Source organism: Aulonocara sp. 'chitande type north' Nkhata Bay, linkage group LG15, assembly GCF_057382095.1.
Source record: "Aulonocara sp. 'chitande type north' Nkhata Bay isolate Kocher_YH1m ecotype deep benthic linkage group LG15, A_spYH_male_GT1.1, whole genome shotgun sequence".
Classification (NCBI taxonomy): Eukaryota; Metazoa; Chordata; class Actinopteri; order Cichliformes; family Cichlidae; genus Aulonocara; species Aulonocara sp. 'chitande type north' Nkhata Bay.
The window spans coordinates 34,792,058-34,818,529 of NC_141358.1; the positions used below are offsets into that span (position 1 = coordinate 34,792,058).

The following is a 26,472-nucleotide window of genomic DNA, read 5'->3' on the forward strand; positions in this document are numbered from 1 at the left end:
AGCTGCAGTCTTACACACCTCTGTGCAACTTCTTTCCTCTTCCATGTACAAAGATAGGCAGAGCCTTCGGCTTTTAGACGCCTCTGTATGGAAAAAAAAATAAACTGTGACAAAGCACACAGTTGGGACTGGATCAGGTAACCCTGAATACTCTGTTAGTTAAGCTGTAATAGGCCTAGGCTGCTAGGGGCTTCCCATGATGCAGTTACTGTTTCCTTTTCACTCACCTCTGCATTTAATCATTAGTTATTATTCATCTCTGGCTCTCTTCTGGCTGTCCCTCCCCGAGCGTTGTTCTGCTGGAGGTTTCTTCCTGTTAAAATTGAGTTTTTCCTTCCCACTGTCGCCAAAGTGCTTGTTCATAGGGGTTCATCTGATTGTTTTTCTCAATATTATTATAGGTCTTTACCCTACAATATAGAGCACCTTGAGGCTATATAAGCAAAACTGAATTGAAAATTGAATTCTATTGCACACACTGTAGTTGATTGCATAGAACTGGTTCAGTGACAACTCATGACTTTATATTGACTAAGTAAATGTTGCGGAAACTTTTACCTGGTCTCATTTCAGTAAAAATATAAATCTGATGCATGGGGCACTACCGCCACCAACTGGTGTGGAGTGTATATACAATTTTTGATGTGATAATTAGGTATTAAACATGTTACTGTCATGGTCCGTGTGAGTGGCAGTGTGTTTTTCCGCAGAGCTGGAGTTCCCACCTCTGGGCGCAGCTTCCTCATTCCAATCATGATCTGCGCCTGTTGGCAATTTGGGGCTGCCTGCATATAAGACCAGCGCTCTCAACACACACTCAAACACATCCTGCTATAGCAACACCCTTTTAACACATGTTCTTCGTTCTTATTCAGATATTTATTAGTAAGTGAGTTATGTGTATGTATATATTGTATATATTGTGCTATTTCTTACTTCTTGTATTGTCTGTTTTTGTTACTGTTTGGACTGGAGCACTGTAACCAACATAATTTCCCCTAGGGATCAATTCAATAAGTCTTCGCCAGACCAACAAGTTATTCCTGTGCATCATCGTATTTGGTGTATGCTTCCCTGGTGTTTGTCTGTGGTTTTCAGGAATCGTCTGGTACATCTTTTCACTCTCAACATTACTCACCACTTCTGAACGCTTGTCTGCTCAGTAATCATGATCACAGCCCAAGCTCTGTTAGATATCCATTTACCCGCCTGCCTTCCTCCCTGCTCCTTCTCAAAGGATTCACGATAAACACTCCCTCTGGACACTCGGATTCTGGACACCTGGATCACTTCGACTGCCTTCCCCTCACGCCAGCCTCCACCTACAAAATCTGTAAGACACTTCCAGGTTACTTACTCTTCTTACCTGACCAATCGCTGCCATCTCTGTGTGTTCAAGCGCCACTGACCCTCACCTGAGCCACAATCCTCTCCCTGAGTTGTCTCTCTAGCTCCTGCTATGACGATTTACAGCCCCTTTGGTTTTCACAGCTCATAGTTCACGTTTCTACTTCATAGTTCACAGCTCATTTTCAGATGTTTTGTTCAAAATGATCTTGTTCAGATGTTATTTACTGTCAAGATTCAAGAAGATTATTGTCATATACACCACAAAACACAAGTGGTTATGCAGAGCAATGAAATTCTTACTTTGCACGTTCTCTTCACACAACTAAATAACAACTAACTAAAATAAAGAATAAGTTTAAGTCTGAGCATACAAAATAATAAAGTAAAACAAGTGCTTATGTAGCTTATGTGTGGGTGTAGTCAGAATCTAAAGTGCCAGTAGTTGCAACACTGTCACAGTGGTAATATATACAGAATGTGCTATATTAAAATGTTTAGACTGTATGAAGTTGTGTTATGTTAGATATAGATGTAAAAAATTACAATTTAACAGGTCAAAGATAATCACAGTTCAAGCGTAAGTCAGTGATTCAGTAGCCTGATTGTGAGGTAGTCACACTCGAACGTCAAGGAAGGTGGTAGGGAAGCAGACTATGCAGACATTTTGGGTTTCCAAGGTGAGCAATTTATTTGCAGTGAACTTAATTTAATGTATAACTTAACAAAACTTTCCCCAAATCAATTCATTTAACAAAGCTCCGCTCCGCTCCGCTCCACTCTCCTGCATCTGGTAGAGACTGGCTTTAAATAGGGCCATCAATTTCCCTCCAATTGCCCAGCCAGTACCACTCACTCAACTGAGGGATCTAAAACTCTACTCAGGTTATCTAAAAACACAAAACCTCTACACACTTCTAATATGCACATTTACACAACTAAATGGCAGTATTAACAAAAGGAAAAACATTCAACAAATCCCTTTAAACATTAACACAAACAAAAGGAAGCATCTCTCTGGAAAAAGAAACCCCTCCACATGGTTTGACCTGATGATGTCATGTGTGACATGATCAGGACTTTAAAATGAGGAAATGCCAAGCGGGCGTTTCCCCACACCTGACACTCATGATGACTGAAAAGACAAACAGAGTAAGTATGAACAAATGACTTAATCTGTAACATAATAAAGTATAAAGAAACATAACTTAGTATTTGTCTTAATTTGCAGAATGTTTGATTTGCCGGCAACAAAACGCTTACACAAACAAACCCGGGATAGTGAGTGAAGCAATGTTACTTGACAAATAGCAAATCATAGCAAATACATAGAAACAGAATAATGTGTACAATGTGCAAAAAAAAGGTAAACACATATGGGTAGTGATGGTGAGATGAAGCCTCATGATGAACTGAAGCTTTCCATCCAATTGGTCGACTCATGGTTCGAAGCATTGTGATGATTCATTTGCTCTACTGCGCCATCAAGTGGACAATTCAAGTGAAGCGGGCTCTTTGATTATAATGATGTGTAAACCTTATGTACATCTGGATAATGACACAAACTAGTGTTTGGTGCTTCACTTTTTAATAAACTAAAAGACAGAAATCAGATTATAGGATGTGTAGTGTTGTTTATTTATATTTTGGTGTTTATCATTTGTGATATTTATTACTGTGTGCATACTTTATTAGGAGAGACAAAATAAAAATAAAAAACATCTCTTCCTTGCTGGTTCCATCGAAGACGAAATGCACAAGTAACTATGTAGCACGTACGTAATCCAATTCCACAACACGGTGTGATGGGGAATCAGCTGTTTTCCTGCCCATGTTATTTCGAATCTGGCGCGAACCGATGAACCAGTCCCTGAATCAGTCACGTGGTACGGACTGCCCGCGAGGCCTCGAACGTCACTGCATACGTAATCAAAGCAAGCCTCGATACGCGCTTCAGAAAAACGCCCCCGCGATTACCCGACGCACGATTCGAAGCTTCGACACACAGGACACATCACTACATATGGGACAAATGGAGAGAATTACAACTGCTTCTCCACTTTGTCACACTGATAGCCTGTGGATTGTCCTTGCTTTCACACACCTGTAGCAGGCAGATGACAGGAGTGTGAACAGTGTGTGCTGTGGGTGTGTGTGGTCCTTGATGATGTTACGTGCGCTTTTTCTGACCTGAGTGTTGCAAATGTCCCTCATACATTTTATTTTATTTATTGTTTATTTATTGTTATTATTTATTTATTTATTTATTTATTTATTTATTGGGGGGGTCCCCCTCTCTTTTCTGGTATTGTAAATAATGAAAAAAAAATTATTTATTTATTTATTTAAAAGAAAATAGGTGGGTGATGATAAAGACAGTACTTCTTGGAGTATGCATGGAATGGATTCACCTCAAACCCAGGCCCTCCGACTTGAGAAAGGGGGGGGTGACCTATCCTGCAGCCAGACACCAGGGGGCGATAGAGATGTTTTGGCTTCATTTTGGGGGAGCTGTTAGGTCGTCCCTATTTTCTACAGTCATCCATACAGTTATGTGTGGTTTTTTTTATGTTTAAATGACTCGGGTCCCTGTTAAGTGTTTAACAAAAAATAAAAGAAAGAAAGAAGGATGACATACAAGAGCTGGACAAAAAAAATGAGTAAGATAAGATAAGATAAGATAAGATAGAACTTTATTAATCCCTCGGGTGGGTTCCTCTGGGAAATTCGACTTCCAAAAAGCACAGCAACGCTTCTTTGATTGGCCGGGCCCTTGGTTAACTCCTCCCGCCCTCTTTTTTTTTTTTTTTTTTTAGCGGCCCTGAAGATGGCGGCACAGCAACGACCGAAGTTACAGTTACAGAATTGTTATATATACACACACACACACACACACACACACATATATATATATATATATATATATATATATATATATATATATATATATATATATATATATATATATAAAAAAACACCCAGCACGCCCCTGCGGGCGGTTTATCCTTCAAGCTCGGGTCCTCTACCAGAGGCCTGGGAGCTTGAGGGTCCTGCGCAGTATCTTAGCTGTTCCCAGGACTGCGCTCTTCTGGACAGAGATCTCCGATGTTATTCCCGGGATCTGCTGGAGCCACTCGCCTAGCTTGGGAGTCACCGCACCTAGTGCTCCGATTACCACGGGGACCACCGTTACCTTCACCCTCCACATCCTCTCGAGCTCTTCTCTGAGCCCTTGGTATTTCTCCAGCTTCTCGTGTTCCTTCTTCCTGATATTGCTGTCATTTGGAACCGCTACATCGATCACTACGGCCGTCTTCTTCTGTTTGTCTACCACCACTATGTCCGGTTGGTTAGCCACCACCATTTTGTCCGTCTGTATCTGGAAGTCCCACAGGATCTTAGCTCGGTCATTCTCCACCACCCTTGGGGGCATCTCCCATTTTGACCTCGGGACTTCTAGGTTATACTCGGCACAGATGTTCCTGTACACTATGCCGGCCACTTGGTTATGGCGTTCCATGTATGCCTTGCCTGCTAGCATCTTGCACCCTGCTGTTATGTGCTGGATTGTCTCTGGGGCATCTTTACACAGCCTGCACCTGGGGTCTTGCCTGGTGTGATAGACCCCAGCCTCTATGGATCTTGTACTCAGAGCTTGTTCTTGTGCTGCCATGATTAGTGCCTCTGTGCTGTCTTTCAGTCCAGCTTTGTCCAGCCACTGGTAGGATTTCTGGATATCAGCCACCTCCTCTATCTGCCGGTGGTACATACCGTGCAGGGGCCTGTCCTTCCATGATGGTTCCTCGTCTCCCTCCTCTTTCTTGGGTTTGTGCTGCCTGAGGTATTCACTGAGCACTCGGTCAGTTGGGGCCATCTTCCCAATGTATTCTTGGATGTTCGTTGTCTCATCCTGGACTGTGGTGCTGACACTCACCAGTCCCCGGCCCCCTTCCTTCCGCTTAGCGTACAGCCTCAGGGTGCTGGACTTGGGGTGAAACCCTCCATGCATGGTCAGGAGCTTTCTTGTCTTTATGTCAGTGGCTTCTATCTCCTCCTTTGGCCAGCCTATTACCCCAGCAGGGTACCTGATCACGGGCAGGGCGTATGTGTTGATGGCCCGGATCTTGTTCTTACCATTCAGCTGACTCCTCAGGACTTGCCTGACCCTCTGCAGGTACTTGGTGGTTGCAGCCTTTCTAGCGGCCTCTTCATGGTTCCCATTTGCCTGCGGGATCCCCAGGTACTTGTAACTGTCCTCTATGTCTGCAATGTTGCCTTCTGGTAGTTCAATCCCCTCAGTTCTGACTACCTTCCCTCTCTTTGTTACCATCCGACTACACTTCTCCAGTCCGAACGACATTCCAATGTCATTGCTGTATAGCCTGGTAGTGTGGATCAGTGAATCGATGTCTCGTTCACTCTTGGCATACAGCTTGATGTCATCCATGTACAGGAGGTGGCTGACAGCTGCTCCGTTCCGTAGTCGGTATCCGTAGCCAGTCTTGTTAATGATCTCACTGAGGGGGTTCAGGCCTATGCAGAACAGCAGTGGGGACAGAGCATCTCCTTGGTAGATCCCGCACTTGATGGTAACTTGTGCTATGGGCTTGGAGTTGGCCTCTAGTGTTGTACGCCACATCCCCATTGAGTTCCTGATGAAGGCTCTTAGGGTCCCATTGATCTTGTACAATTCTAGGCATTCCAGTATCCAGCTGTGGGGCATTGAGTCATAGGCCTTCTTGTAATCAATCCAGGCAGTGCACAGGTTGGTCAGTCTGGTCTTGCAGTCTCGGCTGATTGTTCTGTCTACCAGTAGCTGGTGTTTTGCACCTCTGGTATTCTTGCCAATTCCTTTCTGTGTCCCGCTCATGTATTGACCCATGTGCCTGTTCATCTTAGCCGATATGATGCCTGACAGGAGCTTCCATGTAGTACTGAGGCAGGTTATTGGTCGGTAGTTGGAGGGGACCGCTCCCTTCTTGGGGTCCTTGGGGATCAGGACCGTCCGACCTTCGGTTAGCCATTCCGGGTGTCTCTCGTTAACTAGCAGCTGGTTCATTTGTGCTGCCAGACGCTCGTGGAGTGCAGTCAGCTTCTTCAGCCAGTAGGCGTGAACCATGTCGGGCCCTGGTGCTGTCCAACTCTTCATATATATATATATATATATATATATATATATATATATATATATATATATATATATATATATATATATATATATATATATATATATATATAAGGGGATAAATAGAATAAATAGGAATAAAAAATAAAATACAAGTGAATTGCACATTTCAAGTATTGAGTCTATTGCACTGTTGACTATTTACAAAAAGTATTGCACAAGGTATTGTACAGTCAGGTGAAGAGGCACTACAGCTTAGTTGTTCCCCCCTCTTTTGTCCTCCTGTTTCCCCTCCCTCTCCCCTCCAGAGAGGAGTTAAACAGTCTGATGGCGTGTGGGACAAAGGAGTTTTTAAGTCTGTTAGTTCTTGTCTTGGGGAGAAGCAACCTGTCACTGAACAGACTCTTCTGATTGTTTATGGCCGTGTGCAGAGGATGCCCAGCATTGTTCATAATGTCCAGCAGTTTCTTTAATGTCCTTTTCTCTGCCACTGTCACCAGAGTGTCCAGCTTCATGCCGACCACAGAGCTAGCCTTCCTGATCAGTTTCTCCAGCCTGGATGAGTCCCTCTTTGCTGTGCTGCTCCCCCAGCACACCACAGCATAGAAAAGTACTCCAGCAACCACTGACTGGTAAAACATCCTCAGGAGCTTCCTGCAGATTTTAAAAGACCTCAGCCTCCTGAGGAAGTACAGTCGGCTTTGGGCTTTTTTTTATACAGGTGCTCTGTGTTGCATGACCAGTCCAGTTTATTGTCCACCCACAGCCCGAGGTACTTGTACTTGTTGACCACCTCCACCTCCTCCCCCTCTATCTGAACCGGCAGTGGACCTTCTCTGGACCTCCCGAAGTCCACAACCAGTTCCTTAGTCTTTGAGGTGTTGAGTTGCAGGTGGTTTGTGTGACTCCATGCGACAAAGTTCCTCACCAGACTTCTGTACTCCTCTTCCTGATCATCCCAGATACACCCCATGATGGCCGTGTCATCTGCAAACTTCTGAATATGGCATAATTCAGAGTTGTAGCAGAAGTCAGAGGTGTACAGGGTGAAGAGAAGAGGGGACAGCACAGTTCCCTGTGGTGCTCCTGTGCTGCTGACCACAGTGTCAGACGTGATGTCCTTCAGCCTGACGTACTGTGGTCTGTCGGTGAGGTAGTCGGAGATCCAAGCGACCAGGCAGGGGTCCACCTCCATCCTGTTCAGTTTTTCCTGAAGCATACAGGGCCGGATGGTATTAAAGGCACTGGAAAAGTCAAGAAACAGTATCCTGACCGTGCCTTTTCCCCCATCCAGGTGTGAGTGGGCTCTGTGTAGGAGGTACAGGATGGCATCCTCCACTCCGACACCCGCCTTGTATGCAAACTGTAGTGGGTCCTGGGCATGTTGTACCTGTGGTCGGAGGAAGTTGAGGAAGAGCCGCTCTAGAGTCTTCATAAGATGTGACGTCAGTGCCACCGGTCGGAAGTCATTCAGCTCATTGGGCCGGTTCTTTTTGGGGACCAGGACGATGCAGGATGCAGGAGTAGCAAAGTAGCAAATACACACTTTGAAACCCCTTCACGAAGCTGCTAGTGATCAAGATCACTTTAAAAAAATTACAAAAGACTCACTTGAAGCAAAATATAAAGAAATTATGGGTGTCTAAAGACTTTTGCACTGTACTAGTTGTACAGCATTCAACACGGAGAATGAAAAAACTAGAATATTTTTATAGCGACGACTCATTCCACATTCCCGCTCCAGCTTTTTGATTGACTGCAGATGGGATTAAAAACTGAACTGCAACATTACTCAACAGCTTCATCGCTTTTTTGATTTAAGTGTTTGGTTTTTTTATGCAGCATAGTGATTTGTACTGAATGATGTTCTCAGCATTTCGTAGAAGCGCTGATAAATGACTTAAGCAGCATCAATCAGCTCTACAATTTACAGGACAGAGATGCACGCACTGTGATTGGCTGGCAGCCAAGCAGCGCAGGCGGTCACCTGGTGGAGACATAAAACAGGTTTGAATGGAGGGAAGGCTCAGTAGACAAACAATTTTTGGATCTGGTGTTGAAAGATGAGACTACTGGCTTTGGCTGTGGTTTGCGCTCTCATTGCTATCCAGGATGGACGGAGTGTGGGAGCAGCTCTGCAAGGAGTCGACCCTGCACAGAGAACACATGCAACAGGTGGCTACTGAAGTCTAATATTTTTTATTTGTTATTTATTACAGCATTATGCTATTCATTTAGCACTATTAGTACAGACAGGAAACGTGTCGCCTCAAGAGTTGCAGCCAGTTAGGTTTTTATAGGCTTTGTGAATTTGGAATTTACACTAAAAATAAAGGGTTTGAAAAAATGTAGTTTCACGTCTCAGAATACAGGCTAGAGGGGTGCAAAAAATCATGAAATTCTCAGCCCTAAATTGAATCAAAATGTTTGAATCATTCAGAAGCTGAGCCTGCTATAGGTATACGGATTCTAATGTATATACTTTTTGTTCCTACTAATCTGCTGCACTTTTAGGTTGTCTTGCATTCAGTTTTCTGTCTACTTCATGCCAAAGCAGCTTGATGGGGTTTATGTCTGCAGTTTGTGCCTGTTTCCTTCTCGTAATACTTTGGCACACTATCTTGTTGTAATACAGTTCTTCTCAGTGTTGCAGGCCCCACTGCACCGATGACCAGAACAATGTGGAGTAAAACTAAATCAAATGAATCTGACTTTTGCAGACAAAATAGACTTAAAGGAAAATGTTGAGGCTTGTTCAAAATGCTGATATTAAAATTGTGAGATCTGAACTGTTTCCATCTTTTGAAGTGGGGCAGAAAAGTTTGAGTAGCTGTAGGATGAAGCGCTGAGCCTCCTGTTCTCATCATTATGAAAGCAATATACAGTCTTACTATCATTAGGACTGTATTTTCCTTATGATTCATGGATTAGCAGAGGATTTGGACATAATCAGTAATAGACAGGGTATCCATATGAAATATTTGCATCAACCATGAAGGCTTTGTTGACTCCTGTGGCTGTTTTAAGTGAAAATTATGATGTCGTAATTGACTGTCTTAATTTTGATATGAAGCTAAAAAACAAACAAACAATAAACCCATAATTTGGTATAAAAATAATTGACACATAGATATTTCATGGTCATAAAATCCTCTTTTTAAAAACAAAAGTACATGTCAAACTAAAATAATCTAAAAAAGAAAAAAAAATACATGAGTTACCTCATCAAACACTGTGTGTGTGGTGATGACTGATTCAATAGATTGTGTAGCAGGTTGCAGCTGCACGTACTCTGCTGTGTTTGTGTATTTGCAGTTGTGGACTGATGTGTCTGGGGTTTGCCTTCAGGAGCAGTGTCCTCTGCATTCAGGAGAACAGCAGGCGACTTCCTGGCAGAGGATCCGAGCCTCTGCTTTTCCCTGAGAGAGAACGAGGACCAGAGGCAGCTCCTTTGCAATGATCGCAGAAGTAATTTCAACTACAACCCTCTCAGCCTTCGCTTTGGAAAACGCTACAACGGCTACATTTACAGAAGAGCTGTTAAAAGAGCCAGAACGAAAAAGGTTTCACCCTTCTCTCTGTTCTTGCGAGAACTGGAGGTGCCCACCTGAAACAGAGGACATGAACTGGGGAAGTATGTTATTTGTGGTGGAAAGTCAAACGGCGACAGCAGTGTTCTTAAAACTCTTTATTTAAAAAAGGTTTCCCTGATTAAAACTTTTGCACCTATCTTTAATGTAAAATTATTTTCAGATGCTACAATGGAGAGGAGAACTATGTAAATAAAATACTTTTAGAGAGCATGTCTTGTCCTGTGTCTCGTCTTAATAATCTGATGAGTTATACGAGGAGATCCTTAGTAGTAATGAAGTGATTTAATTGACTGCAGTCACAAGAGGGCACTGCAAACTAAATAACAGGGAAAATAGTCAAATGTGTTTAGTAGAATTGTAAAAAAATAAAATAAAAATGCTGAATCAATCCAGATCAAAGCGCTTCTTATTACCGGGACATATGTAGAAATAACCTTTGAAAACATCTATCTTTGACCCTTGAGATTCTCTGACTCCGGTTTTAGGTATGTTCATTTAGCGTCTATTGGGAATCAGAATCAGAATATTTTATTTATAGCAGAGCAAATTAGGTGATCACAGTCACTCCAAGACGCTAAGATCAATAACAAACATGGAAAGGTACCAATATTAAATAATACCTTTAAAAAAACAAACAAAAGCATTTAAAAAAAAAAACAAAAAAAAAGTTGACATTGAGGTAACCCTCTTGTCATTTGTTCCATGGTTATATACTTGTTTTTTCTTTATTGCATTTCAAGTCAATAATTGACAGTTTGAGTTCTTCTAGTTTCAAGTTACTTTTTATTTTTAGTTCCTTTTTTAAAAACAAATTCATTCAGTTTGGTTCCATTTAGGTTCCAGAGGGAGTTTAATTGTTTCAGTTTAGTTTTTTTAATATTTGAGCAGTTTTAGTTTAGTTTCTCTTGGCTTCAGTGGTAGTTTGTTTTTATTAATTATTTCCTCTTACCAATAACAATAATAAAATTTTGCAATGTTGTAATTGTCCACTATAGCACTACAGAACATGAGACCATTTTTTGGCAGAATACTGGTTATTGTTATTACAGCTTATTTCCTTTATTTGATTCACAAGAGTTATCCTTACACTATTTAACAATGTAAATAAAACACATTGTTAAAGGGATTCTCTACATGTGCTTAAAACCTACTTAATAACTATAAAAACACATCCCCATAAAGTCATTGGTTCAGGTATGTGGATGACACCTGGGCGAAAATCAAATCTCAGGATGTACCACAATTCACAGATGGTGTGGTTGTGTTCCAGGGTAGGATAACATGGCCCTCTTTTTCATTTCTTCCATGTACAAGTCAGCCACAGTGGGTGAAACTGGAGAACCCATGGCACACCCATGTGTAGTTCTTGTTCATTCAGTGGTGCTAGTTTCAGTTATTGTGCAAATGTACTGTGTATGTGTGGTAGTACAATTTTAGACACACTGAAACTTTTAGTCATACTAAATATTTCAGATTTAACTCAACAAATTTAGGCTACATTTCCAAGTCTTTAAAGTAAAGTTTTATCAGTACAGATAAGTCATTGGAATGCCTAAGATTTTATAGATCTACATGTTGATCAGCTCGATTTGAGATATTGCAGTATTATTTTTAGGTTATCATTCCAAATGATAAACTATTTTGAAGAAGGAACACATCAAATATCTTACTCTGCTGGAACTGCAGCTAATAAAACAGAACACACACCAAAAATAGATGTACAAGCAATCGCATTAACTAAACAGCAACACTGAGAGGACACCCAGTAATTACAAAAAATTATCTTGAATTAAGATGTTTCTTTTCCCCCCTCTGTTTGACAAATCATCAGATGAACCCGTTTCTGCAGCATTTGTCTCATACTTGTGACAGTATTGTCCTTTGCTGTATTTTCTTTGCAGATCGTCTGATAATATCTCTGCAGTGCAGAAAAATCACAACCTATGAAACCCCTCTTTTTAAGTCAGCGCACACAGTCTAAAGCAGAGAGCCATGGTTAACAGAGAAAGTGGTTATGATGTCCGTCATCTCCAAAAGGAGATTTAGGGATTTTTTTTCCCCCCGAGCCAGCTAAGACAAAGAAAGCTGGCTGTGTTGAACTTTGTTCATAGTAAACTTTTTGTGTCTCCTTGGAGCTAAATGAACAGGTAATACAAAACTGCTCCCCTGCCAACTTTTTTGAAATGTGCTCCTGACACAAGATTTAGAATGAATATTTCAGAAAATGAAAATTATTTCACTTTTAACTTTGATATGTTGTCTTCATCACATTTTGCCAAGAAAGCCTTCAAATGACTTCTAAATTATTGCATTTTGTCTTTTACATCAAACACAATCAAAAGTTATTTGTACTTTTCCACCAGATGATAGAACAGATTCATTATTTTGCTACAGGCTGTAACATTAACATGAACAAACATCAAAGACACATTCAGGAGGTGTAGTTTTATTAAGTCACACACTGCTGTTTACAACACAAGGCCAGAAAAATCACACCTCGTATCCATAAATCAGTCCTAGCTGGATACCCACATGCTTCCACTGCTACTGCACCTCGCTTCGACAGCACAGAGAAAGAAAGATTTCCCATCTAGACCCAAGTATGTGATGATTTGTCTGCTTCAAAGAAGCAACTTCAGAGGAAGGCTGTCCTTTGGCTTTGTTGATTATTTTGCTCAGTGACTCCCTGCTCTAAATTAAAACAACACGTGAAAATGCAGTTGAAGCAGTCAGTGACACTTTGTGTGTTTTTCTTGGGGGTTTTGTGTGGACTTCTAAGTGCATATGTTGGCTGACACTCTGGATCCAAAGACAGTACAGGAACAAAGGGCATAGATGTGCTAACACAATCACCGCGACAGTAACTTAGGCCTAGCGCACGACGGAAAGCAAATGTGCCCTTTTTTAAAAAAAAGCATACCAGTGTTTTTTTAGACCTACAAATAATCTGGTGATTGGCATGGAGTGAGCAGAAACATGATGTAAAACTGAAAAGTTCCCTGACAGTCTTAAAAACACTGGTACTGTTCTTCAAAATAAGGCAACACAAAGCTAGAAGAATGGGCAAGATTATGAAAGGACTGCGTGTGCGAGGACAGGCCTCACTGCATCATGGGAGTGGTACGTGGTGTGTTCACAGGTCCTTGAGGTCTTTCTGGATCCCCCACAGTGTGTCAGCGCTCTTCTTCAGCTGGGCAACCTCGTCATCAGTGAGGGTCATGTTGACCACACTGTTCACACCGTTGCTGTTCAGAATGCAGGGCAGGGACAGGAAGACCTCCTCAGCGATACCGTACATGTCCTGGAAAAGACACAAACACAAAATGAAGAAACACACCAGATGCCCTTTCTAATTCAAAACCCCAAAGGGGATTCATAAATCATGACTAATGTTGAGAATTCACTACAGAATTAACTGGTGATTTACAGCAAATGTAGCTTTGGCCTAAAGAGCCAACGTGCTGTTCTGTGTAACAGCCGCCACGTGAAAAATGGTTTTCATGGGGTGACGGTGGCTCAAGAGGCAGAGCAGGTCAGAAGGCTGGTGGTTTGATGCACGCTGCATGCCAAAGTAAGACAATATACCCCAATTGTACGAGACAGAGTCTGTGTGCGTGTCTGACCTTGACCATGGTGGAGACGGGATGGACACGGCTCAGATTCTTGACAATGCTCTCGGTGAGGTCAGCAACGCTCAGGCCGATGGCCCAGTTGGTGTATCCCTTCAGCCTGATCACCTCATAGGCACTGAGATACAAAACACCATTATTAGCATCTGTCTGCAATTAGATATTAAATGTGTTACAGGAAGCTCGATTAGTTTACCCAGGCACACTGACAGGAAGGCTTTTATTATGGGGAAAAAGTTACAGGATTGTAAATCATTCTGAGCAACATGTATAAAGCCTTCGATCTTCTTATAGCAAGTCGAACATATGTTTATTTTTTATATTGTTTATGTTTATTTTTTGAAGCGATATGATGCTGGATGCATATAAAAAAAAAAAAAGTACTTTGAATGAATGACATTCTTTGCCTGTTGTAATAAATCACATTATAGTACACAGTAACAGTTGCTGCTTCTGATAAACAGTAGCAGCTTCATGTATAATTTGATAACATCTCTCTGGTCTTAAATGCACAATTATTAACAGAACCCACACCTTGAAGCGAGTCCTTGCACACTTACATTAGCTTCAGCTCTGAAACTAACTAAATACAACGACTGAGGTTAGAGGTTCTATTCCCACTGGAGCCACCTTCTGTATAACTGTAATTACTTGTGGCCTTGAATAACTGCAGACATTCCCAGAATGACACACATATTTAATTACAGAAGGATACTGGCTTCAAAAACAGAACATCTGTTAGTTTGATTTGTCAGATCACCATGCGCCTTCCTTTACCATTTTCTGTTTTAACTTCTAGCGGTCAGTTTAAGTGTCCCAGCAGCATTTTTCTGATTGTATGCTTGTGATGCAGATAATTACCGATTACTGAATGCTGAAGAGGATTTCATTTACTTATATACTGATGGCACACACATATTTGCATTAGGTAGTAAGATTATGTTTGAAAAAGTTTGACTTTAAAATAAAAGGTATTTGTAGCAGGGCGCATAAATACAATTAAGTGTGTCCCTGTATTTATCCCAATTTCCTTTTTTGTTAAATTAGACAAGTTTCTCTCTGGGTACATTTGGAACAAAAAAAAAAAAAAAAAAAAAGACAAAAAAGAGAAAGTGGTTGTTGGGTTTAGATTTTATTATTGTCATTTGTATTAGGAAACATTTAACCATATATTCTTAGAGGTGTATAATCAATTGTGTAGTGATAAGTTGTGTGATCTTTAACAGGCTACAGAGGCTTGGTGTGTATTCCACTAGAATGCACACCTACATCCTGGGAGCATGGGAAGAGGTCGCATCTTGTCTTAATTGTTTTATGGTAGGATTAACGTAGCTACGTCTGTTCTAGTCTAAGTGCTTTTCTGTTTAGATGAACTGCTGGACTTCCTCACCGGGGGGGGGGGGGGGTCTACCCTCTTCCTGACCAAGGATGTTTGCCTTCATGTTATATGACCCTTTGATCAGCAGTAACACACACACACACACACAGTATTCTTTGTTCACATGTATACCTATGTAAGATGCTATATGTTAATGACCCTATGCATATTCATGTAACTACAATAAAAGGAGTGCTATGGGGAGCCTGGCTGAGAGTCTGACAGAGGTCAAGTGGTGGAACGACGCTTGGCTCCAGCCAGGTCTCCCTCATGCATGAGTAACCAGAGAACTTTGGTGCCTTGAGTCTTGCTTTTTGCTGTGTAGCAGATTGTCCTTAACGTTCCAGCAAATAGGTTTATACTATAGACTTATCATTAATTGGTCCTTCGAGCCGGATCCCTGGAGTCGACGTTCACCGAGGGGAAAAGAGACACACCGAAAGACTGACGTCAGCCAGGACTTATAGAGGTCCTGCAACAAAGTCCCGAGGCGTGAGAATTCGTCATCGGGCCGGTGGATTAGCCGTCTGTTTTTTTCTCCTCGATGGATGGCGATTGACGGGATTCTGGACTGATGCTACACGCAATGAGCAACACCAAGTAAGTTGAGAGAGCGACTCTATAACCGCAGAGCTGGGTTAGTGTCCCGAAAAAGAAGTTTTGGTTAAATCGCCCAAGGGCCCAAGCGTCCGGTGTGTGTCCGGTTTTGAAATCGCCCTGGGTGTGTGTCCCGAGCGTCCCTTCATTGGGTTTTGTCGCGCGACTGGGTGAGCGTCCCACTACTGGGTCAGGGTCCCGAGCGGTCCGGTGCAAGTCCGGAGTAGGCCTATTTTGTGTTGTTGTTGTTGTCATTATTGTCATTGTTGTTGTGTGAGTGTGTGCAGAGCAGAACGCGTGGTGTGTGACGTCAGCTGTTGTTGTTGTTATTATGGGTTCTCAAGCAACCAAGAGTGTGCCAGAGGGTGATGAGAAGTTTATGATGAAATTCGCTCCCGGTAGCGCAAAGTATTTAGGACATTGGCGCAAGAAATATGATTTTGAAGGTAAATTGGTTGTAGGACAATGTCAAATGTTAGTAGACCAGTTGACAGTGAAAGCAGCCTGTGCGACAGGGAAATTGAAACAGGAGCGAGAGTTACAACTGGCGTCCGCTAAATTGTGGTTAGAGCAGGCGCAGAAAAGACAGGAGGCAGTGAATGCAAAGAGAGCAGCTTTGCAGGCATTAGCTGTGAAACCTGAAGATGAGACGGTGCGGTCTACTTCAGTGGTGCTGGTTGAAAGGACTAATGGCACAGTAAAGCTGAGACTCAGGAAAACAATGGAGGAAACAGGCAGAACATGGGTAGACTGCATTGAGCTAGTGAAAATGTATATGAGAATCACGCCAACTGATAATGGCCTAACGCCTTTTGAAATAATATATGGCAGGCCATTTAGAGTCCCAGTGTTCTGTAATGATAATGATAAAGCAGAAGAAGAAAACACACTAGCAGACTGGATGATTAAAATGCTGAAAAGCAAAGAAGTCATGAGTGCAAATAATCTGCCAGATGATTCTGTTTCTGTACAGGAAGAACGTCTGAAGCCAGGGGACTGGGTGCTGATAAAGGTCATAAAGAGGAAGTGCTGGTCAAAGCCACGGTGGGACGGACCATACCAGGCTCTGCTGACAACACCAACAGCTGTGAAAATTGCAGAACGACCCACCTGGATACACCAAAGCCACTGCAAGAAGGTGACACACATCCAGGCCAGCTCGGAGTAAGTGGCAGGAAGACCGGGAACAAAGGGGGGGAAAGCCTCCAGGGCCCCTCGTCTCAATCCGGTGAAGAAACCAACTGAGCCACAGGTACTCATCAGAATGGCTGGTAAAGTGTTGTCTACCCTGCTGGGTGTAATGGCTTTGATGTCATCATGGTCAGCTGTGGAGACCCTGTATGTCCAAGGAAACCACACCCAATACCCTCATGGCTATTCTACAAACTTTTGGTGGCAGTTTATGAATACAACTGCCCACTTGAACAATAGGACAGACTGCTATGTGTGTGCTCATATGCCGTTATCCGCATATACATCTGGACTGTGGCCGTACAGCATATCAAAGGACAGGAGTTGGTGTCTGTTGGGCTTAGCAACTCATCCTGGCAACAGAGTCCTCTGGTCCCAGGCCAATTACAGTACACCTCTGAACATCACCTGGAGTAAGTCGCCACTTCTACACGTGAATTGTTCTGAGCAAACTGACTTATTGGCCTGGCCTCAAGTGTCAGACCCACTGCCAGACATAATATTGCTGAACAAGCTGAATACAGCCCAATTGCCGTTGTGTGTGATGAACAATGGATCATTGTCAGTGGGGGAGTTGCCGCTTCGCTTATGTGGATACATATACACTTACTGCCCTCCAGAGAATGAGAGCAGGTGCATGAAATGCTTGACCAGTGCAAAGTGCGCTGAGAACTTGACATTAAGGAGGACTGAATGCAAGTTCAACCTGGCTTACAGAATACCAGTAAAAGCAAAGAGTCAGAAGTGGACAGGATGTTCAAGGACGGTGCCAAGCAGCAAAGGAACAAGAGTTTTGGCTGATTGGTATTTCCTGTGTGGACATAAAGCCTATCTATCACTCCCTGAGGGATGGGGAGGATTGTGTGCCGTGGTGAAATTATCCGATCATGTCTTCTTCATGGACAGAGTTGAACATCACCCTAGCAACCGACAGAAGCGTGAGGTGAATTTAGCCTCACCTGACTCGTTTGGAGTGACAGTAGACACTGGAGTGCCGCGAGAATTCCGCATTTGGAGTGGAGGAGCTAAATTCTTCCAAAGTTTGATCCCAAACATCGGAGTTGCAGAGGTGCGGGATCATGTGGAGATCAACCGATATGCCTTACTGCGACACATTAATCTCACTAAGACTCTGGGAACAGCCTTAGCGGAGGAGCAACAGGCCATCAGAACGATGGTACTGCAGAACAGGCTGACCCTAGACTTGATAACAGCATCACAAGGAGGAGTGTGTAAGCTGATTGGAGAGACATGTTGTACGTTTATTCCGGATGGATATACGACTGGAGGAGACATCTATGAGGCACTGCAGAACTTAACTGCTCTGCAGAAATATGTGGCAGACCACACATCAGGAGGAGACGCGTCACAAGGCTGGATAGCCTGGTTGACATCTGGACCATGGTGGAATATGTTCTTACGGTTTTTGACTCCCATTCTTACATTATTGGCATTGCTTTGCTTGTTTACAGGTTGCATTTTGCCATGTGTAAGATCGATGGTGAATAAAATGATTGCTAACACCTTTACCAATTACATACTGTTGCAGCAGAGTGACATGGATACTAAGGCTGATATGTGTGTATGAAATGACGCCTGCACTGAAAATGTTGACAAGTGGTGTAGAGCTGAAGATATATATACGCCGTATAGCCTTAAAAAATGACAATACAGGGTGGTGATGTTGGGTTTAGATTTTATTATTGTCATTTGTATTAGGAAACATTTAACCATATATTCTTAGAGGTGTATAATCAATTGTGTAGTGATAAGTTGTGTGATCTTTAACAGGCTACAGAGGCTTGGTGTGTATTCCACTAGAATGCACACCTACATCCTGGGAGCATGGGAAGAGGTCGCATCTTGTCTTAATTGTTTTATGGTAGGATTAACGTAGCTACGTCTGTTCTAGTCTAAGTGCTTTTCTGTTTAGATGAACTGCTGGACTTCCTCACCGGGGGGGGGGGGGGGGGGGGGGGGGGTCTACCCTCTTCCTGACCAAGGATGTTTGCCTTCATGTTATATGACCCTTTGATCAGCAGTAACACACACACACACACACACACACACACATATTTCTTTTCTCTTACCGATCTGACTTATCTCTACAACTAAGCTGACCACTCATTATGTTTTTGTTTTTTTTGGTTGGTTTGTTTTGTTTTTTCTGTGTATGTGTGGGGGTTCTGAAACTCTCCACATCTCTCTTGTACACTCAGGAACTGCTATTTTGTACTCCAGGGTTTACTATTCGTATTATTAGATTGGATCCTTTCTTTTTTCTTTTTGTACACCCACTGGTACTCCTATAATTATGAGGTGGGAGTGTATGTTTCATATTGTTTTATGTTCTTCAAAAAGAAAACGGCATATTGTTTAATTTGTCTTTTGTAAAAATGGATGCAGAAAACTTAATACAAATATCTGAGAAAAAAAAAAAAAAAAAAAAGGTATAGAGTTCAAAGTACAACCTGTCCACCACTGCCTTGTGTGTGGCCTTCCACTGCTCCTTATCGGCATCAGTGCCGATATCAGGGTTCAGCTTCTGCAGGTTGACTCCGGCCACATTTGCTCCGCTCCACACGGGCACTGAAGCAGGAATTCATGGAGATTTTACATGCAGATATGATTTTATAATGCTGTTATTAGACAGAAGCTAATTCGGGTGTGGACTCACCGCTGGTGTCTCCGTGCTCACCCAGCACCCAGCCGTTGAAAGAGCTGGCGTGGATGCCGAGTCGCTCAGCCATCAGGTAACGGAAGCGGGCTGAATCCAGATTGGTGCCGCTGCCAATGACACGGTGCTTCGGCAGACCGCTCAGCTTCCAGGTCACATATGTCAGCACATCAACTGCATTTAAACACAAACACACAATGCCGAAAACCAAATGAATATAAATAAATAGTATTCCTAAGGGTCTTTATGAAACTCTTGCACTTACCAGGGTTGGAGACCACAATGATTGTGCAGTTGGGGCTGTACTTGGTAATCTGAGGGACGATGGACTTGAAGACATTAACATTCCTCTGCACCAGGTTGAGGCGGCTCTCTCCCTCCTGCTGGCGAACACCAGCAGTCAACACGACTAGGCGAGAGTTGGCTGTCACTGCGTAGTCTGAAGGAGGAAGGAAAGAGTAACACATGATCTGCTCAGGCATGTATTCAGACATCTTTCTGTAGCATGGGGGTCAGTGCAGGTCCAGCTCCTGACCTTTGTCTGCCGTTATCTTGGAGGTTTTAAGGAAAAGGCTGCCGTGCTGGAGGTCCATCATCTCTCCTTTAAGACGGTCCTCCATCACATCGACCAGAGCCAGCTCATCACACAGGTCCTGACCACAGGAGAAAATTCACTACTGTATTTCCACACATTTCTCCACATCTCCGCCATATTCCAGGAGACTCTGGAGCTCCCCAAGACTCCAAAGATGGGTGGAGAAAAAAAAACTGTTGTCAATTTGTTAATTCTATTCCATTTATATAGTGCCAACTCACAACAGTTACCTCCAGGCTAGAGCATTGCAAGGTAAAGACACTACAATAATACAGAGAAATCTCAACAAACATTTGACCCCCTATGAGGAAGCACTTTGGCAACAGAGGAAAGGAAAAACTCCCTTTTAGCAGGAAGAAACCTCTGGCAGAACCAGGCTCAAAGAGGGGCGGCCGTCTGGCGCGACTGGTTGTGGTGAGGGGAGGAAGACAGAACAAAAGACATACTGTGGAACAGAGCCAGAGATTAATAATAACTAATGATTCAATGCAGAGAGGTGTATGAGGATGTGTCCTTATAGGAGATCTGTTCAGGTTTCCGGTGGGCTTTTTAACATGCAATATGAAGCAAATGTGACTGTGGATTGTTGCTATGAAAACATATATATAGTTTCGCACTAAACATGAAACTCTCAGATGGGACTGATCATAAATGAGACACAGATTTCTGCTTATTATAGAAATATGGCTGGTTCCAGAAGTTTTTTAATTAGACAGCAGTGAGTTTGTGGAAGTTTCTTCACCAGTTTGGTGAAAATAAAAATCATGACGTCTGAAAAAAATCAGTGAAAAACTGTCAAACGGCCAGAATTTCCATAAATCACAGAGGATGAGTTAAGACTGTCAGAGAAACTGACTCCAAACTTCAAAGACATGACAGTAGAGCATGGGTCTGCACAGACGAGACACACTGAACGGTACTTTGTGTTACCACATCTCAGGTTTAACCAATGAGAAACAATGTTTTGGTGGTGACAACTCATCTCTTTTTCTAGACACAGCAGCCTCCCAGGGAGTGCTCACTTCTTTAGATCAAATGGTGGAAACAGGAGGTCATTTTATAATTAAATTTCATCACAGCTTTATGTTTTCCTTCACACACTGGCTGAAGGCGGAGTTTGTCTTACCCGCAGCAGGATGCTGACAGCACAGGCCATGCCCACTTGGCCCACCCCGACCACCGTCACCTTGTTCCTGGGAGGCTCAGCAGCGCTGCCGGCCTGAGGGCTGATAAGCTTTTGGAGCACTGAGGACATGATTGCACCTGCAGGGAGACAGAGAGAAACAGGAAATTCAGTCAACTTGTCAAATGACAAAATAAAACAAAGGGAAAAAAAAATTTAAACAGATTGTGTTGACTGCTGCTGCTGAAGATGGGCCAGCACGGTGGTAGAGTAGAGGGCACTGAAGGCTCCTGGCTCAAACCACATGAACTTTGGGTTAAATGCTCACTCTAAATTGGGCATGTGCAGGAAAAATTTTTTTTTTGATGCATACAGAATAAAAAAACTCCATGAATGTGACTTACGTATCCTAACGTTCTCCAAGTGGTAAGTGTGACTAGAAAAGCACAATATTAACTGCAAATATTACTGACCAAAACTATCTGTGAAAAGTTCTTCTAAACTGTTTTAAGCACCAGAAGAGAAAAAAAACAAAAAACAAGTGCTCCTATTCCAGTTAGCTCCAGTCTTAATTCCAAAACTCAGCCAAAAACTTCCAGAAAGACTACAAAAGCTCAGGTTTGTGGGTTTGCTCAAATGTTCACCTGAGCTAAAACTGTCCCATTTCCAGTTTACTTCCTCCCAGTCCTCTTTAAACATTCTGGGCCTATTACTGGGTGAGGGTTCTTATATTTTATCAGTCAAACTGTCCTTGTAGGAAAAACCCTGAAAAACTAGTTAAGCCACATAAACACATACTCTGGCACATTCATAACAACAATCAAAGGAACCAGCTACACAATGAACGGAAGGTGGTCCTTAGGCACAGAGGTGCTGGAGCCCCTTTTATGCATGTGCTAAACTCAGAGTTGACTGAACCACCTGTGATCAGCTGTTCGGGAACACCTCGGAGTTTTATTTTAAACTGTGATTGTTGACCATGCTTCCTGGTACAGGGCCCCAGGTGCTCCTTGTTCTCACACCGTTTTAAACCACAAACACCAGTGGAAACAGTTTGGAAGGTTCTGGCTTTCTCCTCAGACACTACACCAACTGGTGTAGGGTTTATTCTTTCAACACTGATACTGCTCTCTCCACTTCACCTACAGGTAAAATGTTTCCTTATGGACTGGTTCTTATATAGCGCTTTTCTACTCTTCTGAGCACTCAAAGCGCTTTACACAGGGGTGTGGCCGTATTCAGACTGCAGGCAGTAAGAAGGAGCCAGTCTCAGAATGACTGATTCACTGGAGGTTAAAACAAAATAATCTTGTCTTTTGTGTATTCTATCATTATAATAATTATAATGATTGTAATTTTTAAAACTGGGTAAGACCATTTCTATGCAAATATTAGCCATTTTCTACAAGTGAGAACAAAAATTCTATTGTATATACAAAAAGAAGATTTTTCGTTGTTATGTTTGTTTGGTACGAGTTGTAAACTTAAAAAAAAAACCCATCTAAATCGGTATGAAACACTTACAAACCATAATAACATATGTAAATGTGATTTGGGGCTGAAATGTCTCAGTAACCTGCAGAGGGTCTACTGTGAAATGACCTACATTGGGTCCAATGGTTGGTTTTATAAACGCCATCAAAAAGTCAAACAAAGTGAGTTTTGGACACAAGCTGTTCATTTCATTAGTTAATCATTATTAAGTTAAAATGATTAAACACTACCACACTCAAGGTTGACTTTGGCTAATATGTTTGATCACAAATGATGTGACATCACCATTAAAAAAGAAAACAAAAAAAAACAAAAAACAAAAAAAACACCATAAACACAAAAGATGTAAGTATTTGGGTTTTGGAGTGTTGAGGTCAGAGACAGCTTTGAAGAAACAGCATGACTGTGATGGAGTTAAATCTGCTACATTGTAACTGCAAACTCTTCTGAAACCTTACACTGTAACCTATAAACTGCTCCTCCCCACAAATAGAACTATGTGCTACTGTTGACACAGACCACACGGGTATAAATTTTGGCAACAGTGTCAGCCGGTTGCCAAGGTTACTCCATAAAGCACATTACATTGACTGATGAACATCATCATGGGACAGATCATTAGTCCCCAAAGCAATGTGGCTCAGGCCTATACCACATTTTACCACTAAACAATAAAATCATTTTTATTACAAGTATTTTCTTTATATCAACTAACATTTTTATTTTTTTCCAAATTATGTGACATCAGTCCGTCATTGTAAAAAACAAAAGAATATTTGTTAAGCTGAATAATCAAATAAGATCATCTCCACGAGTCAACTACTGTTTTATTTCCGTTCTCTTTTCTTTCATTTTCACATTGGAGCACAAGTTTCTGCCTGAAAAGACAAAAAATATCAGGAGACTCGGAAATAAAAATGTAGATGATGACAGAAATGGTTTCGGAGAAATTTTGCAGGTCTTTCCGTCCAACTGCTGTCAGACTCTACAACATGGTCTCTCCAGATGACCACACACGTACGTGCAGACACACACACACACACAATACACAATGATAACTTTCGCCATGTCTGCTTGATGTGCAATAGTACCGAGTGCAATTTCCCAATATAACAAAGTATGTTATTCTATTCTTTTCTAATTCTTACTGCTTTTAAATTGTACCTTCTGTGCCATGACCAAAAAAATCCCCACATGTGGAACTAATATAGGTTTATCTTATCTGTTATCTTCAGCTGAAAGCCATAAAAGTATTTCCTTTTTCCAAATACTACACTGCTTACTTTCTTAACAGCCAGTGAGGCTCAATAAGAACAGGAAATTATTCTTTCAAAATAACAGTTAAATGACAGTTAGTTGTATTTTGGGGCTGAGGCCTTAGTCCTGACCTGTGCAGCTGTAAATATGGTGGCTCACACATCAAGGTCAAAAAAGTCAAAGACAAAAATAAAATAAACCAGACCTTACCAAAATATTACGTCCAATCTGCAGAAACTGCCAAATCTGATGTATTAACAGTGTAACATTTCAGTGCAACAAAATGACTAATATAATAAAATGACTGTGTGAACTGTAGATACAGTTATACAGCACATGATTTGAACGAAAACTGCTAGGCGAGGATCCAAAAAGAGATCTCTGAAGTTCACAGGGCCTGTGTTTGGAAGCCACTGACCTTAGCTGCCAGTCAGTGGTAAGAACAAAGCCAGCGAGGTCACCTTGTGTCATATTTAGCCTACCAACAAGCTCCAACCTCTCGGCTATACCAAGGTCAAAGAAATTTGTGAACAGGCCGTGGGGGAGGGGTGCTTCGTCTCCATAAAGGATCACCTTCTGTGCACACTTACACAGGATGTAGCTGCTGAACAGCACGTCTTTTCCTACCCTCTTAAAAATTACCATTGCAGCCACGTACATCACGTCTTCAACACGCCCCGAGTTCGTTTTTCCAGTTTGTGCTATGCCTCAAGGGTCTTGCATTGTAATTTAGTTACGTAAGAGTCCAGGCCCGAGTCCTGCCGTCCGCTTTCACGCAGAGAAAACTATTTCAAAGTCACGCGCACAGCGGGAAAAACGATTACTTGTAGATAACGATAAGTCGACACGGATGTGGTGGAACGCACATAAAGGGAAGGACGACGACATTCGCGTTACATCACGGCTCTAGCTTCCTGAGTGGGCCTCTCCAATTGAAATAATTTTTTTATATCATTTTTAAAAAGCTAATATTAAACAGTGTTTTAAAGCTGTGCAAAACAAGCGTGAAATCGCCCCAATTTTAACGATGCTGCAAAGATTGCGCAGACACTAGTGGAACTTCCTATTCACTGAAAATGGTTTCCTTTAGCTGCCGTTTTAACTCGGAGCATCCATTTCTGATGCGAACACGACGCCGCTTCAGAAAACAGCCACAACAACAAGAACATGGACTTACAGGTTTATAGAAAGCCTGATATTCGTTATCTGGTCCCGGAGGAGGAACAAGGTGATGTTCGGTGGCTGGTGAAGGATGAACAGAAATGTGGTGTGGAGCTGAAAGGGCTGCTGTGAGGAGGGGGAGGGTATAGAGGGAGGTGGATGTGAATAGGCTGGCTATGAGAAAGAGGTGGTGCGGGTCCGCCTGCTTGCCTGAATTCATTACATGTGGACTACTTTTAATAAAAATGATTATGGAAACTGCTCATTGTTGGTAAATACAACAATGCATAAGGCAAATGCAATATTTAAACTGGCATCTTTGTTTTCCCACTATGGACCATACCAACCTAGACTCTCTTTGTATTGTTCCTTGGTGATTGTAACAAATAAACTATCAAGCACGAGTTCCCCCCATGCAGACTGTTAATTAATGCCTGACCGAAAGAGTAAACGACTCTGGAAAATCATTACACTACAGTTAGCAATGTATCTACAATTTCCACCTTCACTTCCTCATTCTGGCCATGTCATGACCCAGTTTATTCCTGCATACAGGCAGAAACTAAAAATCTCTGAAATTGTCGTGAGGAAATCCAAAAAGTGGTCCAGTGAGGTAAAATAATATCTTCAGGCTACTTGGTCTGTGCCAACTGGGATGTGTTCAGGACTGTTACCAGTAGTTTGGACGAGTGCACAAAGTTCAATTTAAATTTAAGTCATTTCCCTTTATATAATGCCAAATCATAACAACAGTTGCCTGAAGGAGCTTTAAGGTGTGAATAATACTAAGAAAACAGAGAAAACCCCAACAATCAAATGACTCTCTATGATAAAACAGGAAGACCAGGTGCAGGCTGTGCAAAGATGCCCCTGAGACAATCCAGCACATACCAGCAGGGTGCAAGATGCTAGCAGGCAGTGCATACATGTAACTCCATAACGAAGTGGCTGGCATAGTTTACATCTGTGCCGAATATGGCCTGGAAGTCCCAAGGTCAAAATAGGACACACCCCCGAGGGTGACTGAGAATGACTGAGCTAAGATCCTCTGGAACTTCCCGATACAAACAGATAAACTGGTGATGGCGAACCAACCGGACAGTGATAGCTGTAGCTATGCCAAATAATAGCAACATCAGGAACATGAAAAGCTGAAGAAATACAGAGGACTGAGAGAGGAACTCGAAAACAATAGGATGTTGCAGCCTTGCCCTCTTCATCCAGCAACACATTCATACCTTAAGGCACCCAGTCAGACACACTGAAAATCAGTATGTGAACAGAAAGGGAAGTAAGAAAGGGAAT

The 26,472-nt window shown here is 42.3% G+C and overlaps 3 protein-coding genes across 3 annotated transcripts; 2 read left to right on the forward strand and 1 right to left on the reverse strand.

The window, feature by feature from the left end:
- The first annotated feature begins 8,511 nt into the window (after positions 1 to 8,511).
- On the forward strand, positions 8,512 to 10,516 carry kiss2 (kisspeptin 2). The gene is made up of 2 exons (XM_086263078.1): positions 8,512 to 8,647; positions 9,821 to 10,516. Exons 1-2 carry the CDS (start codon positions 8,536 to 8,538, stop codon positions 10,081 to 10,083), a joined length of 375 nt encoding a protein of 124 aa, XP_086119204.1. The 5' UTR covers positions 8,512 to 8,535; the 3' UTR covers positions 10,084 to 10,516.
- A 1,979-nt stretch (positions 10,517 to 12,495) lies between these two features.
- Positions 12,496 to 25,339, reverse strand: ldhba (lactate dehydrogenase Ba). The gene is made up of 8 exons (XM_086263077.1): positions 25,184 to 25,339; positions 21,259 to 21,395; positions 20,073 to 20,190; positions 19,803 to 19,976; positions 19,538 to 19,711; positions 19,332 to 19,449; positions 13,689 to 13,812; positions 12,496 to 13,366 (listed from the first exon to the last, which is right to left on the reverse strand). Exons 2-8 carry the CDS (start codon positions 21,385 to 21,387, stop codon positions 13,199 to 13,201), a joined length of 1,005 nt encoding a protein of 334 aa, XP_086119203.1. The 5' UTR covers positions 21,388 to 21,395; positions 25,184 to 25,339; the 3' UTR covers positions 12,496 to 13,198.
- LOC147313496 (uncharacterized) lies at positions 16,534 to 18,799 on the forward strand. The gene has a single exon (XM_086263076.1). The coding sequence runs from the start codon at positions 16,934 to 16,936 to the stop codon at positions 18,446 to 18,448; it is 1,515 nt and encodes a 504-aa protein (XP_086119202.1). The 5' UTR covers positions 16,534 to 16,933; the 3' UTR covers positions 18,449 to 18,799.
- Positions 25,340 to 26,472: the final 1,133 nt, after the last annotated feature.

Bases quoted from the DNA above. Each gene is read 5' to 3' on its own strand.
- LOC147313496 (XM_086263076.1), top strand. From the start codon at position 16,934: ATGGCTGGTAAAGTGTTGTCTACCCTGCTGGGTGTAATGGCTTTGATG.
- kiss2 (XM_086263078.1), top strand. From the start codon at position 8,536: ATGAGACTACTGGCTTTGGCTGTGGTTTGCGCTCTCATTGCTATCCAG. The intron at 8,648-9,820 runs GTGGCTACTGAA...GTTTGCCTTCAG, and splicing joins ACAGAGAACACATGCAACAG to GAGCAGTGTCCTCTGCATTC.
- ldhba (XM_086263077.1), bottom strand. From the start codon at position 21,387: ATGTCCTCAGTGCTCCAAAAGCTTATCAGCCCTCAGGCCGGCAGCGCT. The intron at 19,712-19,802 runs GTAAGTGCAAGA...GTTTAAATGCAG, and splicing joins CATTGTGGTCTCCAACCCTG to TTGATGTGCTGACATATGTG. The intron at 19,450-19,537 runs GTGAGTCCACAC...TTCCTGCTTCAG, and splicing joins TGAGCACGGAGACACCAGCG to TGCCCGTGTGGAGCGGAGCA.